Here is a 15240-nt window from a genome sequence, read left to right on the forward strand (position 1 = left end):
GTCAGTTTTGCTGTCGCTGTCGCTGTCGCTCTCACTTCGTCGAAACACACCCATACATACAGACCGTCCTGTGCTAGCATTGTTGACATTTTCTCCAACTCTTCAACTCTCACTCACCACTGTGACGCGAGCCCCCTAGGCTGACCAGCTTAACTCGACCAACTCTCACCGTTCTTTTGACATTGCTCGGCCTTCTGACCTTTGTCCCTCGTGACAGAAACGCAGGCTAAAGCCAAGTCCGAGCGCCAGCTGCTCAGTGACATCTCTATTCGAGAAAGAGACATCCCTCAGCAACGGCGACAATGGCCGACGTCCAGACTCCGACGGAAGCCAGTCTTCTGTCCACCTCGAACCCTGCTATCGAGTCTACCGAGTCGGAGTCACAATCGCAGTCCAGAGAAGCAGGCACGAAAGTCTCTTCGACCGCCCCCAGCACAGCTACAACCACAGAACCTACACCTGCGCCTAGAACTGCAGTGAACGGTGACAAGGGCAGCGAGCCAGCTACGCTCACGAATGGTACACACGCATACGCGCCCGCTCCCGATGCCTCGATAGCCACCGCCATCCCAACCACCAAAGCTACAACCACATCCACATCCACGTCGGCAGCCCCGCTTTTGGCGGACGAACCCAAGCAGAACGGGAAGCCTGCTTTTAACGATGAGAATGACCCGCCGTTATTCTCGCCTTCATTGATTTCGGAGGAAGTCGCGGCGCGCTTGCCAGAAGGCTATACCATCAGACCACTGCGACGGAGTGATTATTATGGCGGTACGAGTCTCTCACTTTGCCTACCCCCCATATTGTTGACTCGAGGAAGACACGATTTCTTCCCTGGTTGCTTCCACGTGTACTTACTTTTCTTTCACGCAGGCTTCCTCCCCACGCTCCGTGTCCTCACCACGGTCGGCGAACCCACGCTCGCGGAATTCAATGCCCGCTACGACTTCATCTCCTCCCGCAACGATACGTACTACATCCTCGTGATCTGCGATGAGACCGCCACCGTGGTCGGCACGGGCGCCGTGATCGTCGAGCGCAAATTCATCCACAACATGGGACTGGTGGGCCATATTGAAGACATCGCCGTGGCGAAAAACCAACAGGGCAAGAAGCTGGGGTTGCGCATCATCCAGTCGTTGGACGCCGTGGCCGAGAAGGTGGGCTGCTACAAGAGTATCTTGGACTGCAGCGAGGCGAACGAGGGATTCTACGTGAAGTGTGGGTTTAAGAGGGCGGGCTTGGAAATGGCGCATTATTACGAGCCAGGGCCGAAGAGCAGTTATGAGAGGTCGTGAAGGACTCGAGACCAAGTGGTGCAGAAATGCGCAATAGACAGACCCAAGGACAGTCCGTTGAGCGCTCGGTGCGGTGCGGTCTGACAAGACGTTCTGGCTTGGGAAGACAGTTTTCAGAGGCGTTCATGGTTCAGGCGCAGGTCCATCCGCGGACAAGCGTGCAGTATGCTTAGAAGGGCAGAAACATCGGCTGTAAGATATCAGGCAAGATTAGACTATTACTTTGTGTAAGGGTGGGAGCGGGCCACTGGACCAAGAGCCTGGAGACCGTGTGCCACGAAGACAGATTAACCGCATAGACAGAATGCGATGGCGCAGGACAGTATTCGGGATAGAGACTACCCAGGCGATGGACGATGGAGTGGGAAACACATGAGAACAACAGTCAGGCCAATGTTCGACACTTATATATCTACCAACCTACCTAGTTGGGACTAAGCACGCGGATGGCTGTCGATCGATTTGTCTTGAAAATCCTCGAAACGAGGCCCTGATCATGGCGGTCTAGAGCGAGTTTGACGGGTATTCGCGAGATGAAGTGGACTGAATATACGACGGATCTGTATACGCAGCCCACTGACTGATATGAAAACCACCTCCCACGGAGGAAGCGAGTACTCGAGCAGAGGAGTCGACGCGACGACATAGTGGACACCGCAGCGCTGACGTGGAAAGCATAGGAGTTTGGAGAAAAACGAAAGGGAGGATAATTAACGATAGACGAGCAGGGCGTCGAGCTCGACCGTCGTAGGGATATGAAGCAGGGCCACCCGGTGGCGAGAAAGGACTTCAAGGGATTCGTACAGAGGTGCTGCGTTCTTAGCTTTAACAGAAAGGTGGTATGAGCGCATTGAGATGATACTGAGTACTGAAAGCAAAGATCCATCCACCGTAAGGATTACAAGCCGACGTTCAAAATCACTGAGACTTGAGGGATAGCAGACAGGTGCCATCTTGCAAGTATCTTGTGGTTGACTATCTCCTCCTCGAGGATACATTTTGGTGAGTGGTCCCCTGGTGTGCACGAGCTGACGCAGGACTGCGGCCTCGTCAGGCTCATCAGCCTTTCGGTTGAACTCACCACGCAACAGAAGCCGAGACTGGAGACCGCCACGATACCGTACCATCATCACCGCCTTTGAGTCTTGTGACGCACAGCACAACATAGCAACAGTATGGCTTGTCTCGAGGGCATGTTTTGCGATAGGCGCCCTGATGATCCCGCCCAAAACAATGCGGTGGGCAGATCTTCCTTATTTTCTCTTGATTGAGCTCGGCTCACATCGTAGCCTCATCATTCTTTAGGCCAACGGGGCCCGTCAAGCACGGACGCATTGACGCATGTAGGGAATTCGGCTCAATAGTACCAATACAGGTCCCTAGCTGCGTAATGACGGTGGAACAGAGGACCGAGGAAGCTCATGATAGGCGTAAGTAGCCTCGCAACAGGCAGAAGCCCCTTCCCGGGCCATGATGCTCACGCATTTTTTTTACTCTTCAACCATATACAGCTGTTCTGATCTGAGTGGCGTCTTGCCACAGGGTGCCACAGTTCATAAAGCCGAAGTCTTCCCGGTTGGCAGTGTCGCCATGTCACGTGGCAGGCACCTAGCAGGCAGCAGCAAAATGCTGACGATTTTTGGGGACCTTCAACTTTTCCACCGCGCAAACTCACCACAGACTAGGCCAGACTTTTGCATCGAAAACTGGCTTTTCAAAGAAGATTTGCAAGTCAAGATTGGACCTTGTTCAGATTTGCCACAGTCGCCCGCGAAGTGGTGTGAACTATCGTTCATCCTCCTCGGGCCTTCTCTCGTGGTAGACGGAGCCGATGGCTCTCGGGCAGGCTGAGGAATTTGAGTGACGAAGTCTGACTGGTTTTGATGTTCTGATATCGCTCTATGCAGTTAAAGCTGGATGTAATCATTGCAGTCAAACCTCATTCTCACCTCAGGCCGGACTGGAGGGTGGTATCGCCAGGCAGAGTCCCAGGTTGCTGGTTTCAGCATTCAGAAGACCTTGGACATGACCTCGACCAGAGATGGCAGGCCGCATTCAGTCGGAAATGACACTGGATACTGGTTGCTCCCTCGTCCCGTGCCACCTGTCTCCGCTAAGGGCTGACGACCACTCGCGTCGACCGGGAGATTTCCATTTGGACAGAAACACTTACTGTAAAGCAAAGGTGGGCTCGGTGGCATTGCACGGGGTCCTGGTAGATCCGTTTCCCGCTCACCGTGCAGCATGGACGACAACACCCAGCTATCACAGTAGACATCAATGGCCTGCGACGTCACATCCCTCAATTGCGACCGATCGCTCTGTGGGAGTTTCGTGCGGATGACAAATTCAGGAGGCCCATCGGCCGTGGGTTGTTTTTCAGAAACAGCGAGCCGACCTTGTGCACCATGTACAATTCGGGCGAGAGGTGTAAGGCAGCGACAAAGGTCCGGACTGATGCCTGAGAGTGCTCTCCGCAGTTGTTGTCATCCTGATCGTCGGAAGGGAAATCAAAGCTTCTGCCTGTTGGTGGCCAAGTTCGGCCGTACAACTTTTCCAAGGGTGCATCGGAAAATGAAGGAAAGTCTGATCGAGATTCGGGGCCAGTGAACTAGGCCAAGACACGCGCCAACGCAAGATGACATTCCACAGAACGGGTCGCCCTTCAGTCCCCTACCCCACTCGCAGGCAAAGGCAGCCCTTCAGCCACCCCAAAATCAGCCCCAGTCCACGTCGTCGGCGCCCGTTCACTAACTGGCGTTGGTCGATGATCTGAAGATGAATCTTGTGTCAATGCTGAGTGATCTCAAATGTAGCGCTCTGAGTTACTAGACGGTGACGCAGCCATGGTCGCAGTGGAATGATCCTTTGCGATTTGGCAAGTCCGAATCTCGGGATGGCGGCGGACAAGATGCTCCGGGCAAGGTCCTGAAGAAGGAAAGGTGACGGGCACTGGCGGACACCTCAGCTCTCATTCGCCGCCCGACTGGGTCTGGTTTGAGTCACCGACGTCTTGTCGCCTCTGGCCAACTTCGCAATTTTTCCTCACCCGTCGGTCAGTGTGCCGACCTCGCACCTTACACAAACGAGGACGTGGAGCCCTCTTGCACCACTCCATCACGGCATGATGGCCTTCCCACGGTGGCCAATGAGGCTGTTGGTGATTCACGACCACGCATGCTGCTGAGTGGTCCAACTGGAATGTGCCATGCGCTGGTTAGGTGTTCTTAGGTAGGGTTCGCTTTGCTTCTTCGTGTTCTTGTATTATGAGTTGTGCACATGCTGAGACGTGCTTCCTCCAGCACAGCGTTCGAGGACAGTCTCCGCATATCTTTGCATAGCACCGTACCGTTGGAAGTTGGGTTGAATCCAGCACATGCTGTTCTCGTTCTTGAGAATAGATGGAGGGGTGTTAAGGCTACAAGAACGCAGATGTATTCTGTTATGGTTGTGATAGCACAAATTAGACGGCATGACTAACAGAATCTGATATAATCCGCGAATGGGCAGAATCCTCGATGGACTCATTGGCCACTTGATGCCTGGTCTGTGGTCGCGCAGACCGTGGAAATGGCTTTCAGTGCGGACAGTCGTGGGCTGAGAGGTATATGAGGCAGCAGTGCCGCAGTGCCGCCTGGAACACGGAGTAGATAGGCACTCTCATATTATGTACACACCCTTGGAATCAAGAACGATGTGGGTTGCAAGTTATAGGCAGCGTGCACTCACAGTACAATGATGTTGTTCGAGATCTCGAGACAGCCGTCCTCGTAACTCGAAGCATCAAGTAAATTTTGCCCCTGACCCGAACAGTCGCGCGTAGTAATGTGCCTGAGAGGTCCAGCGGAAGCCTCAGGAAGAGCAATGAGGCACCTAAGTGACTTGGGGATTGGGGGGGTTGGTTTTGAGTCATCGGCTGATGGCCTGGAGTCGCCCCAGCAGCCTGTCTCCAGCGAGCCACCACAGCCCGGTCATCAGTGTGTGGCGACATGGCTGAGCCCTTATAACCTACCAGCGCCTGCACCAGACTGAGGCGCTCCCACCACGACACCAGAATGAAGCCCTCCTCGAGTTGCAGCACGAGCTGCTCGCTATATTCTACGGAGATCTAACCAACTGCTTTCACGCTCTGTATACCAATAGGTCCTCCTGTGTCGAATTCCTGTCATCCCTGTAAGCCTCCCATCCGAAGCCTCCTGGTCGGGTAGCGATCTCGCCACGCAGAGAGACTCATGACTGGGCGATTGAAAAGAAATCACAAACAAACAAACAACTGACTCACTTCGGCCATGGCTGCCTATAGACACCGTACCTTTAGTTTCATCATTATTTGCCACGGCTATCTCAAAGCGCGACTCGTACTTGCGGGACACACAAAGACCAAGGCTGTTCTCGGTCCGCCACTGCCAGCGAACCTGGAACGCCTGCGGTCGCGAGCCTCGCATTCACTCCTTGCCAGCACAACGACTTCACTATAATTCTTGACATCAGCGCGGTCGCGAATCCTGTCACTCCTCAGCAATACCCCGACGGCACGTTGCCAGTTGTCTAGGGTGCATGTGATTGCGACCTACTCCCTTCGACCTTACTCTCCTCTCACAACACAGTCATCGAACAGACTCCCAGCCATGAGTCCTTGGTTGTCATACATGCCCAAAGAAGAAACATCTGTCCGTCGAAGCCCACCGCCAGAGTCACCAGCTGTTTTGGTAAAGCCTGATCAAGATTGCCTTGAATCACATGAGCATTTGTCCCTCGATATCACCACGCGAGCGTTGGCTTTGGCATAACTCTCGTCGAGATATCGACCTCTGCTCATATTGTTCATTCTTCTTGTTTCACGAAACAGCTTTTGGTGCTCTGATTAGCGGTGGGTCTGACACTCATCCCCTCGGTAAGGACGCCTGCAATGCGCCCATGGACCATCTTACTTATAACTTTGCGGCAGATATCCTCCTCCTCCTGCTTCCTTATCAAACACCTCTACAACAAACAGGCGACGTGTCAAGGGGTGATCTGTCTCAGCACTGAGAAACTGCTCCTATCGCCTTCATAAGATGGGACTTGAGGGGGTTGTTGCCCTCTCAGATTCCCTTACGCCACAAAATGTCCAGGAATCAATACCTGCTTGGCTCTCGAACCAGCAGATATACGATCAACTGTACCGGCCTACGAATCCACCCAGCGGCAAGCAAGATGTCGACTCAAACAATCTTCAAGGGCCCTGGATCCCTAACCTTGGAAGATCCAAGCGAGACATGGATCAGAGCAGCATCGCGTCAGTCGATGACGACGTCAGTGTAAGCGATTCTGCGCATGGATCTTACTCCTCAGAGGCTTCTTCCCAGACGTCATGGACGTCCACAACGGCGTCCAGTGACATTTTCTTGGATGAGGACGGCAAAGAGCATATGCCAAATTTGACCAAGACCAGTTCTCAAGCGGCGCTAGAGTGTCAGGAGCAGATACTCAGAGGAATACAAGACAACGAGCAGTCTGCGCCCAGAGCCAGTCGCGCAGACTGTCCGATCAACAGTACATTTCGAAGCCTTACCGGGGACGCCTCTACGTTTTTGCGTCGAGCCTGCACTGGCCGCCCACAGCAGCCGCCTCAGACGTGTTCGAGGCCTTGGTTGTCAGAAGCCAGCTCGGAATCGACTGCGCAATACTGCCGTACTCGAAGATCAGCATGCTCGTTAAACAGATCATACCCTCCAAAGCTTAAGCGGGACACCGATGTGACGGAGCAATTTGTCGCGTGGCTCATCATTTTTGCGAAGAGACTCATTACCGCCATCTGGCCCTCCTCGGACTGCCCACCCATGAACACAGACTGCTTCGGCGCCGGCGTGTTGCCTCTTGAGACCTTTATTCGCGAGACTCTTCGTCGCTCCAAGACCAGCTTCTCGACTTTGCAAGTCGCCTTGTATTACCTGATTCTCTTGAAGGCCAGGATGCCTCAAGGCCAAGTTGCGTCGCGGTGCAGAGGCGACACACCGGAACGAACTCAGTGTCGTGCCATGCAGTGCGGACGCCGAATGTTTTTGTCGGCTCTTATGCTGGCGTCCAAATACCTACAAGATCGAAACTATTCGGCTCGCGCCTGGAGCAAAATCTCTGGCCTGCGGAGTAACGAAATCAACGAAAACGAGAGGGAGTATCTTGCAACGATTAACTATGACCTTCACGTGCCTAAAGACACGTTCGAAAATTGGAGCAAGATTGTCTTGGTATTGAGCAAGTTGTCCAATGAACGGCCCTGTTTTCCGCCAGGGCCTCTTGATGCTCATTTTGGTCCTCCTGGGGCCGGCTCGAATACGACGTCACTGGCCGCCATGGTCTCGCAAGTCGATTTGGACGAGAATCTCGAATTTGATCAACAAATATTTACAAGCCGGTGGTGGACCGGGTTACTTCAAAAACTGGATCCTAGCATCGTCAAGCAGTCACCACTCGTGGACTGCTTTCTTCGCGCCAATTTACCCAGCAACAAGTTGCATATAATTGCATCTCTGCCACATTTGAGTAAGGAAGTCAATAAGCCGTTGGATTATTCGTCAAGCTCGAACTCTGGTACGCCTGGTGAGGATTTGAACTTTGGAGACCTGAATAACCCACGCAAATCTCAAGCGTCCAGCATCCACGGCTCCCATATTCCTCAGACTCCCGTCCAGATGAGTCCAGTCAGCGACCCTGCATTACCGAGTCGGCCCCAGCTTGCAAATCTGCCGACTCCCCAATCAACGCCTCGTCTGCAATACCAGTTTACGAGCGAGAAAACCTGTTCGAGACCTTCGCTTCGTCTGGCTGCATCGATGGATGGCATCCATAGCAGCCTTCGGAAGGAGTGCTTCCGGAAGGCAAGTCTGGAACGGTGTCCACCCCCTCATCCACAAGATGTTGTTCTGCCATCTTTGAGGGACCTGATGCGTTCTGCAGAGACGATTCAGGAACTGCCGAGTAGATCTACTACTCCCTTAACATCCTCTCCGGTATCTGTGTCATCAGATTCGATATGCTCCACATCCCGCTCTCGGTCGTCCTCTATCTCATCAGTCTCTTCGTGGTCTTCGTCGGGTCCGGTCATGCCACATTTGCAGAGAAGGACTGCCTGTGGACTTGGTCCCACTCTGTCTCGAGTTTGCTCGCTGCCTGACAGATCGTACAAGCCACTTCCGGCCGACCAGTCAATGCCAAACCGGGGCTTCCGGGCCGCTACGTGCTCTGCATCTACCAGCGATCAGACACCGGCGCCCCTGCTTAGCGACGAAGGTCCCGGCGAAGTTCTCCGTCATCGGTCTCCCGGCGCTACTCCGACAAGTTCTGAGGTTGCTGCTATACATGGTCTGATGTCGCTTTCAACGCAGTCCGAGACCTCCAGCCAGAGTGTCACTCCGACTCCCGAGCGGCTTTCTGAGCAGGGCGTCACCCCAACTTCACAGCTCAATGGACGGTCGAATTATCACAAGAGAAAACACTCCAAGACAGAGTCAAACCTCCAGTCTCAAGTAAGAAACTTGGTTTGGGATGGCTCGTGGTCGATCAACAATGATGTCGTTGAAGATCATCTACTACCCTGTTATGGCGCAGTCCATAAGCAATTGCAAACCCCTACGTCGCTTCGAAGGGAATCTAGAGTGCCAGTGCTGACCCCAACGAAGAACAAACGTTTGTGCTCCCTGCAGCACACGCCTTCAGCTCTTCAACTGCCAGAGCAACTCGAAAGCAACCTACTGATGTGTCGTTGAAGAGAACGAATCGATACAAGGTTCCGAGGTGACATCCGATGCTGGACATGGACGGTTGGGCTTGGTCCCCGTACAGTGCTGTTCCACTATTCCGTTCGTTTCCTTCCCGCTTGCTGCTCCCGTTTTCTCTATCGCAAGGTAGGGAACACAGCGCAGCGGGAAGGAAACAGGGGATCGTTGCAGCTGCAGCTCAATCGAAGTGACAAACCAGACCACTCAGCACTCCTAACTGAAACAGCATCCATCCCAAATCCGTCCAGCCCATGTTCATATCAGTAACGGAAAGAGGCATGAGGACTCCAGTTTTGGTCTTCGCCTGCCAGGGCGATGGTGTCGACTGTCAGAATATACTGCACCGCTTGATACCCGCTCGGACAATGCCGCGACTCCTCGATGGTGCAGAGGAGCAGTCGAGCAACCAATACTCGTAGCGTCCGTAATGTGCATCAGGTGGCTGCCCAATCCAGCCCATGCAATGCAAATTCAATTCAAATGTTGAAAAGTTTCAGCGACGTAGTCTTCTGGTTGTCAACTGGGGCCTGATGAATGTGCAAAGCAGTTTCTTGGTCGCCTATTGACCGAGTCCTGCTGTGCTTGACTCGCTCGTTGCTGCTTGCCCCTTTGCCTTCGAAACATGTGATCGTTAACGCGGAGATATCGGGTATGTCCGGGGCGTATGTCTCATCCGGCGCTCGCTTGATCAGATAAGATTGCGGAGTACGGAGTAGGTGCCCCGGATATTTCTAGATGGATCTCCTTGAACTTCGTCGAACCTCATCGACCTCAGGTCCCAGTCATACAGATAATTGTCTCGCTCTCCAAAAGTCGTTACTTGATCTTCGAAAGTGGCTTTTAAGCACAGAACTTGGCTGATTTGCGTCGTGTCTCTCGTGCTGTTGGATCTCGAAGCAAAAGCTCCGGGAGTTCGGCGTAAATAAACAAACAACTGAATCCGGCATCGGTTTTGTGCTTCAAGGCCTCGTCAGCTATCGGCGCCGCTTCAGCCACAGAGCGAAACCGGCTATAGCACGATCCTCCTAAGTTTGTGCAACTCAATCTCTGCTGCGGTGACAAAGGAACCTTCATCGACACCATGTCCGCTCCCGGAGCAACCACTGCGGCCCCAAATAATACGACCTTGCCGGGCGAGGTGTCTGGCATCATCCCTTCGTCCGAAGGGACGACAGATGCACCGAACAATACCACTCTTCCTGGCGAGGTCTCCGCTGTTGTTCCCGACAGTGAAGGGAAGCCCTCGTCGACTGAACCACCCATTGTATGCCTTTTGTCATTTTGCTTAATAAGTACCGTGCTGACCTGGACTCAGGAGGCTCTTCCGGTCGCCGATCAAAAGGACGAGGCAAACAAGGAGGTCTCCGTTGCAAAGACTGCCACGCCGATTGAAGAGCTTTGGGCACACGCCAAGTCCCATGGACATCCCGAAATCTGGGGAGTTACCCTGGCAGATCCGTCCAGTCACATTCCGACCAGGGTTATCCTGCAAAAGTACCTCAATGCCTATGACGGAGACTTGGCACAATCCAAGGACACACTCACCAAGACCCTGGACTGGCGAGCCAAGATGAAGCCACTTGAGTTACTGAAGAAGCAATTCAACCGCAGCAAGTTCGCTGGCCTTGGATACACGACTGTCTATGGCGATGCCGAGTCGAACGACCCCGAGGCGAGGGAGGTGTTTACTTGGAACATCTATGGCGGTGTCAAGGATCTGAACGAGACGTTTGGCAATCTCCAAGAGTAAGATCAGCAATCAAGGACCGTAAGGCGTATTTGCTGATGCCTTTCCCGCAGGTTCATTGAATGGCGTGTCGCCCTCATGGAAGATGCCCTACAAGCACTCGGTATTGACAAGGCCACCAAGCCCATTACAGCTGAGTACGACCCGTACAAGATTCTCCAGGTGCACGACTACAAATCGATCAGTTTCCTGCGGCAGTCCCCTGTTGTGAAGGCTGCCAGCACTGAGACCATCAAGGTCTTCGCTCAGAACTACCCTGAGCTCCTCAAGGAGAAGTTCTTCGTGAACGTACCGGTCTTCATGGGGTTCATCTATGCGTTCATGAAACTCTTCGTCGCGGCTAAAACGATCAAGAAGTTCCATCCGATGAGCAATGGTGCCAATCTTGCCAAGGAGTTGTCTACCAGCAGCAAGGTTAAAGGGCTGGGAGAGCTGCTGCCGAAAGAGTACGGTGGAAAGGGTGGCGACCTGAGCACTACTGGCAGGCAGGCAGCTCTTGCGGAAGAGTCAGTGGCCAAGGCCGAGTCCTAAGAAAAAGATCGAGGACCAGGACCAGGAGGCATGTGGTCGGAGGCATGGCTGCTTGTGGCAAGATCGCCCAGAGGCGAGACGCAATGGTGTCAGAAACACAGGACAAAGGTGGCAGAGCGTGATACTGAGGTAATGGGGTGGACGGGGACGTGTGCAGTAACTCGTACATGCTTTTCTTGGATTCATTTGGTCGGTGTATTCAGCGAGCGGATACCCCTTGCTGTTTTGTTGTGGCTCGGTGGCTTGTTCAGAGACGATCGGCGTTGAGATCGGCTGCAAAGCGATCCGGTCCTATCGCCAAACATGCCTCCTTCGTAGCAGCTCGCCATCACTGGCGTTGGAGCGGTGCAAATGGAAATCTCATCTCACATGCTCCTCGGATGAGTCCACCTTACGGCTGCCTCTGTGGCATGTGCGCCTGCCATGTCGCGTTTCCCGCAGTGACGTCAAAGTTGACACGGCGCCTTCCCACCCACTTCACCTCGCACCCCACCATTAACATCCTGTTGTACACCAGCGGCTGTCTCTGACGCGATTGTTGGGTTGCGGCTGCCTTGCCTCGTGACGAAAAAAACAGAGATATCTTCGACCCGCTTCTCTGTTCTCTTCCTCTTTATAATTTCCTCTTTTCCACTTCAAAACTTCTTTCCACCACCACATCTCCCAAAAAGCCCCACTTTCACTTGCGCATATCGCTTTACCAGAGAACCACATACTCAATTTCATCCTCACCAATCACCATCATGTCTGACAACGCGAGAAAGCCTTTGACTGATCGTAGGTGTACTCTCTGCACCCCCTGGTCTGAGACATTCACTGACCTCATTGACAGAGGCCCAAGAGAAGATCACTCCCGACTCCCAGAAGTCATACGCCGACAAGGCCAAGGAGGGTACCACCAACACTGCCGATAGCGTTGCCGGAGCCGTGCAGCCTGGTATGTTGCTCTATCTCTGTCGACTCTGGAGTCCAACACTGACCCGACACAGGTGACAGCAAGTCTACCACTCAGAAGCTCTCCGACGAGACCTCAAGCAAGACTAGCTCTGCCCAAGACTCTCTGTCCGGAGCCACCAAGAACGTCCAGGAGACCGCATCCAACATCGGGCAGAGTGCTCAAGACAATGCTGGTGCTGCACAAGAATCCAGCAAGGACTATCTGAACCAAGCTCAGGATGCTGCCTCCAACACCGCTCAGAGCGCCCAAGAGACTGCTTCCCAGTACGGTCAGAAGGCCAGTGAGACCGCTGGTTCCGCACAAGAGACAGGCAAAGGCTACGTTGCACAAGCCCAAGAGATGACTGCCAATGCTCTTAACACCGCCAGCAAGGCCGCCGCAGGTACGTCTCACTGTTGCAGTCACAGGCTTCCAGATCTTCGCTGGCCGTCCTCTCCGCATGCGCCATTCATACTGACTCTTGCACGCAGACCTTGCTAGCAGCATCTCCGGCGAGCAGAAGAAGTAGACTGCCAACAGCCTTCTTTTCGTTACATTGTCGAGCCATGGCAAACATGAATGAGGAGCGACGGAGGGAATGAGATACCCCAAGCAACACCTTTTGTACCACTGGCATACCCTATTCTGTACTTTTACCCTTTGACCGCCATCGGTCCTTCCTGGGAGATCATTGACGCGGTCTCCACCATCAGCAGACTCTTAAGGGGAATGACGAAAGTCTCGAGGGCTTAGAGCTCTTTATCAATGAATTGATATTCTTTCCCCACATCGTCTACTCCGTTCTGTTTCTTTCTCTTCTCTAATCTCGTACGCTGAGCGATGCACTCTCAATTCACGGAATGCTTATTTGTTCGTCGGATTGCAACAAGCTCGCAGCCCATCGAGCCGCGTAGGATCACACCTCACTCTGATGGCTAACCATGAGACATATCCGGACTGTGTTTGCAGCTCATGTGTGGCGCTGCTAAGATGAAGAAGATATGGCTGAGGAGTCATAACTCATAATCCGTATTGAAGTGAGTAAACTCGGGAGAGCCACCGGTGGAGCGGTTTATGCTAGCCAACAGGGTCCGGCACCGCGTTCACTGTACACTGTACTCGATGTGGTATAGAAGATGCTCGACAACATCTGATACGAATTCTCTATCGCCTCTTCTCAACCTGTGATGAGGTGTCTTAGTGGCACAGCTTTGTGGCGAGAAGGTGCGACCAAACGACCTTGAATGACGCCAACCGGCACCGGCTCCTCGGTGATCCTGCTCGCTAGCGAAGGCATTTGTCCGCTGTCAGCCTCATGCATACTTGACATCCGGGAATCCCAAGCCACCCATCGGATGTTGCGAGTCCTTTTCTTCCTACGCTAACCATCTGGCCTTGCTCCAGATTGGAAGCTGCTAGCCATCGTTGCCACCATCGTGGAGTACTTCGATATACGAGCTGGAGCACCCGCAACAGCACGCCTGATTCATCAATAGGAGCCTCGCAGAGACCGCCCAGAGACCAAGCACCGACTGGCTACGGGCGAAGCCCGCGGCTCGTGGAATATGATGCCTCCAGCTGACTCTGTGATGGAGTGCTCCTGGATGGAGCGGGAAGGTGGTGCTCAAAGGGAGGGCTATGTGCGCCCCTTACGCGGATATAAGGAGGAGGCACCGTCGAGGTTGGTCCTGTACCCCTGACACGATCTCATAACTCATAGACTTGAGCGACATGCTATCGCGACAGTTCCACCACAAGTCTCGACATGGATGCACCAACTGCAAACAGAGAAAGATAAGATGTGGTGAAGAGCGTCCGAGTTGTGTCAACTGTAACAGACTCGGTGGAGGCTGCTCTTTCCTCGAATCAGATTCCACTGGAGGCCCGCTTGTCCATTCATCGCCCGGGAGTTCGGGTAGTACACCCCAAGCATCGGCGGCGGGTACCCACGATCCTCACGGAAGCACAGATGACCTCGAGCAATACGAGGGAGAACTCATCAAATGCTGGTCAGAAGCCACCTGCTTCACCATGAGCGACCGTTGGGAAACGTTCCCGGTATGGCAGGTGTCTGTTCCAGCTCTGGCTTCGGACCATCCATTTCTCAGGCACGGCCTGCTGGCTCTGTCATCGATGCACTTGCGATACACGTCTCCACCCCTGCTGCAGTCGAGGTATCTAGATCTGGCAACTCAGCACCAAGCCCTAGCTCTAGCGGACTACATTCCTGAACTGCGAACCATAACATCGGGGAACTGTCATGCTCTTTTCGCTTTTTCCGCGTTGCTTCTTCCCATTCGATACTCTTTCATCTCAGCGACGGATGGAGAGATTGGCACCGAGGAAGTGCTTGGCGAAATCACTTCTGTTTTCGACTATGTCATTGGCGCCACCATCATCGCCTCCCAGGGGGAGGCTTGGCTGCGATCCGGTGTGCTGTAGCCTTTGATGGACAGGACGACCGATCCCGGGAATATGCTCCTGTACTTGGTCAAAGAGTCACAGGACGCTCTCTGCAGTCTCATGGCTTACGTGGAGCACCTGGCTCAAGAAGCAGGATCGAACGATGACAGCGAAACTCTGGTCAAGATTCCAATCTATGGACGCAGCATCGAGATGTTGACAAATGCATTTCCTACCGAGGATGCTGAACGCGGGATCTTTGACGACATGATCGCCTGGCCTCATTTTGTCGGGGGCGACCTTGTGCGCCTTCTTAGGGAACGCGATCAGATGGCGCTCGTCATTCTGCCCCATTATGGTGTGGCTTTGCGCGCGTTCAGTGGGTTTTGGTGGTTGGACAAAGTGGGCGCGCGACTGATCGGTGCCATCTCGGGTGTGTTGAGATCGGAATTCCTCGCATGGGTACAGTGGCCACTGAATACGATCGCAATGGAACAGGCGTGACAAGATTTGTAAATAATGTAGGAACACCGTTGGATGGACTGCGCAGTACAACAGGCG

The 15240-nt window shown here is 53.5% G+C and overlaps 6 protein-coding genes across 6 annotated transcripts; all 6 read left to right on the top strand.

The window, feature by feature from the left end:
• Positions 1-302: 302 nt before the first annotated feature.
• On the top strand, positions 303-1301 carry A1O7_03297 (glucosamine-phosphate N-acetyltransferase; the record flags this gene model as incomplete). Its single annotated transcript, XM_007757320.1, has 2 exons — positions 303-774; positions 877-1301. 2 exons carry the CDS (start codon positions 303-305, stop codon positions 1299-1301), a joined length of 897 nt encoding a protein of 298 aa, XP_007755510.1.
• Positions 1302-7123: 5822 nt separating this feature from the next.
• On the top strand, positions 7124-8457 carry A1O7_03298 (uncharacterized protein; the record flags this gene model as incomplete). Its single annotated transcript, XM_007757321.1, has 2 exons — positions 7124-7984; positions 8266-8457. The coding sequence occupies 2 exons, from the start codon at positions 7124-7126 to the stop codon at positions 8455-8457; spliced, it is 1053 nt and encodes a 350-aa protein (XP_007755511.1).
• Positions 8458-10142: 1685 nt separating this feature from the next.
• Positions 10143-11339, top strand: A1O7_03299 (uncharacterized protein; the record flags this gene model as incomplete). Its single annotated transcript, XM_007757322.1, has 2 exons — positions 10143-10807; positions 10862-11339. The coding sequence occupies 2 exons, from the start codon at positions 10143-10145 to the stop codon at positions 11337-11339; spliced, it is 1143 nt and encodes a 380-aa protein (XP_007755512.1).
• A 743-nt stretch (positions 11340-12082) lies between these two features.
• On the top strand, positions 12083-12805 carry A1O7_03300 (uncharacterized protein; the record flags this gene model as incomplete). The annotated part of the gene is made up of 4 exons (XM_007757323.1): positions 12083-12116; positions 12172-12276; positions 12329-12679; positions 12768-12805. 4 exons carry the CDS (start codon positions 12083-12085, stop codon positions 12803-12805), a joined length of 528 nt encoding a protein of 175 aa, XP_007755513.1.
• A 1502-nt stretch (positions 12806-14307) lies between these two features.
• Positions 14308-14718, top strand: A1O7_03301 (uncharacterized protein; the record flags this gene model as incomplete). Its single annotated transcript, XM_007757324.1, has 1 exon — positions 14308-14718. The coding sequence occupies one exon, from the start codon at positions 14308-14310 to the stop codon at positions 14716-14718; it is 411 nt and encodes a 136-aa protein (XP_007755514.1).
• Positions 14719-14751: 33 nt separating this feature from the next.
• On the top strand, positions 14752-15183 carry A1O7_03302 (uncharacterized protein; the record flags this gene model as incomplete). The annotated part of the gene is made up of 1 exon (XM_007757325.1): positions 14752-15183. The coding sequence occupies one exon, from the start codon at positions 14752-14754 to the stop codon at positions 15181-15183; it is 432 nt and encodes a 143-aa protein (XP_007755515.1).
• Between the last annotated feature and the right edge of the window lie 57 nt (positions 15184-15240).

Source organism: Cladophialophora yegresii (assembly GCF_000585515.1).
Source record: "Cladophialophora yegresii CBS 114405 chromosome Unknown aczIN-supercont1.2, whole genome shotgun sequence".
NCBI classification, from domain to species: Eukaryota; Fungi; Ascomycota; class Eurotiomycetes; order Chaetothyriales; family Herpotrichiellaceae; genus Cladophialophora; species Cladophialophora yegresii.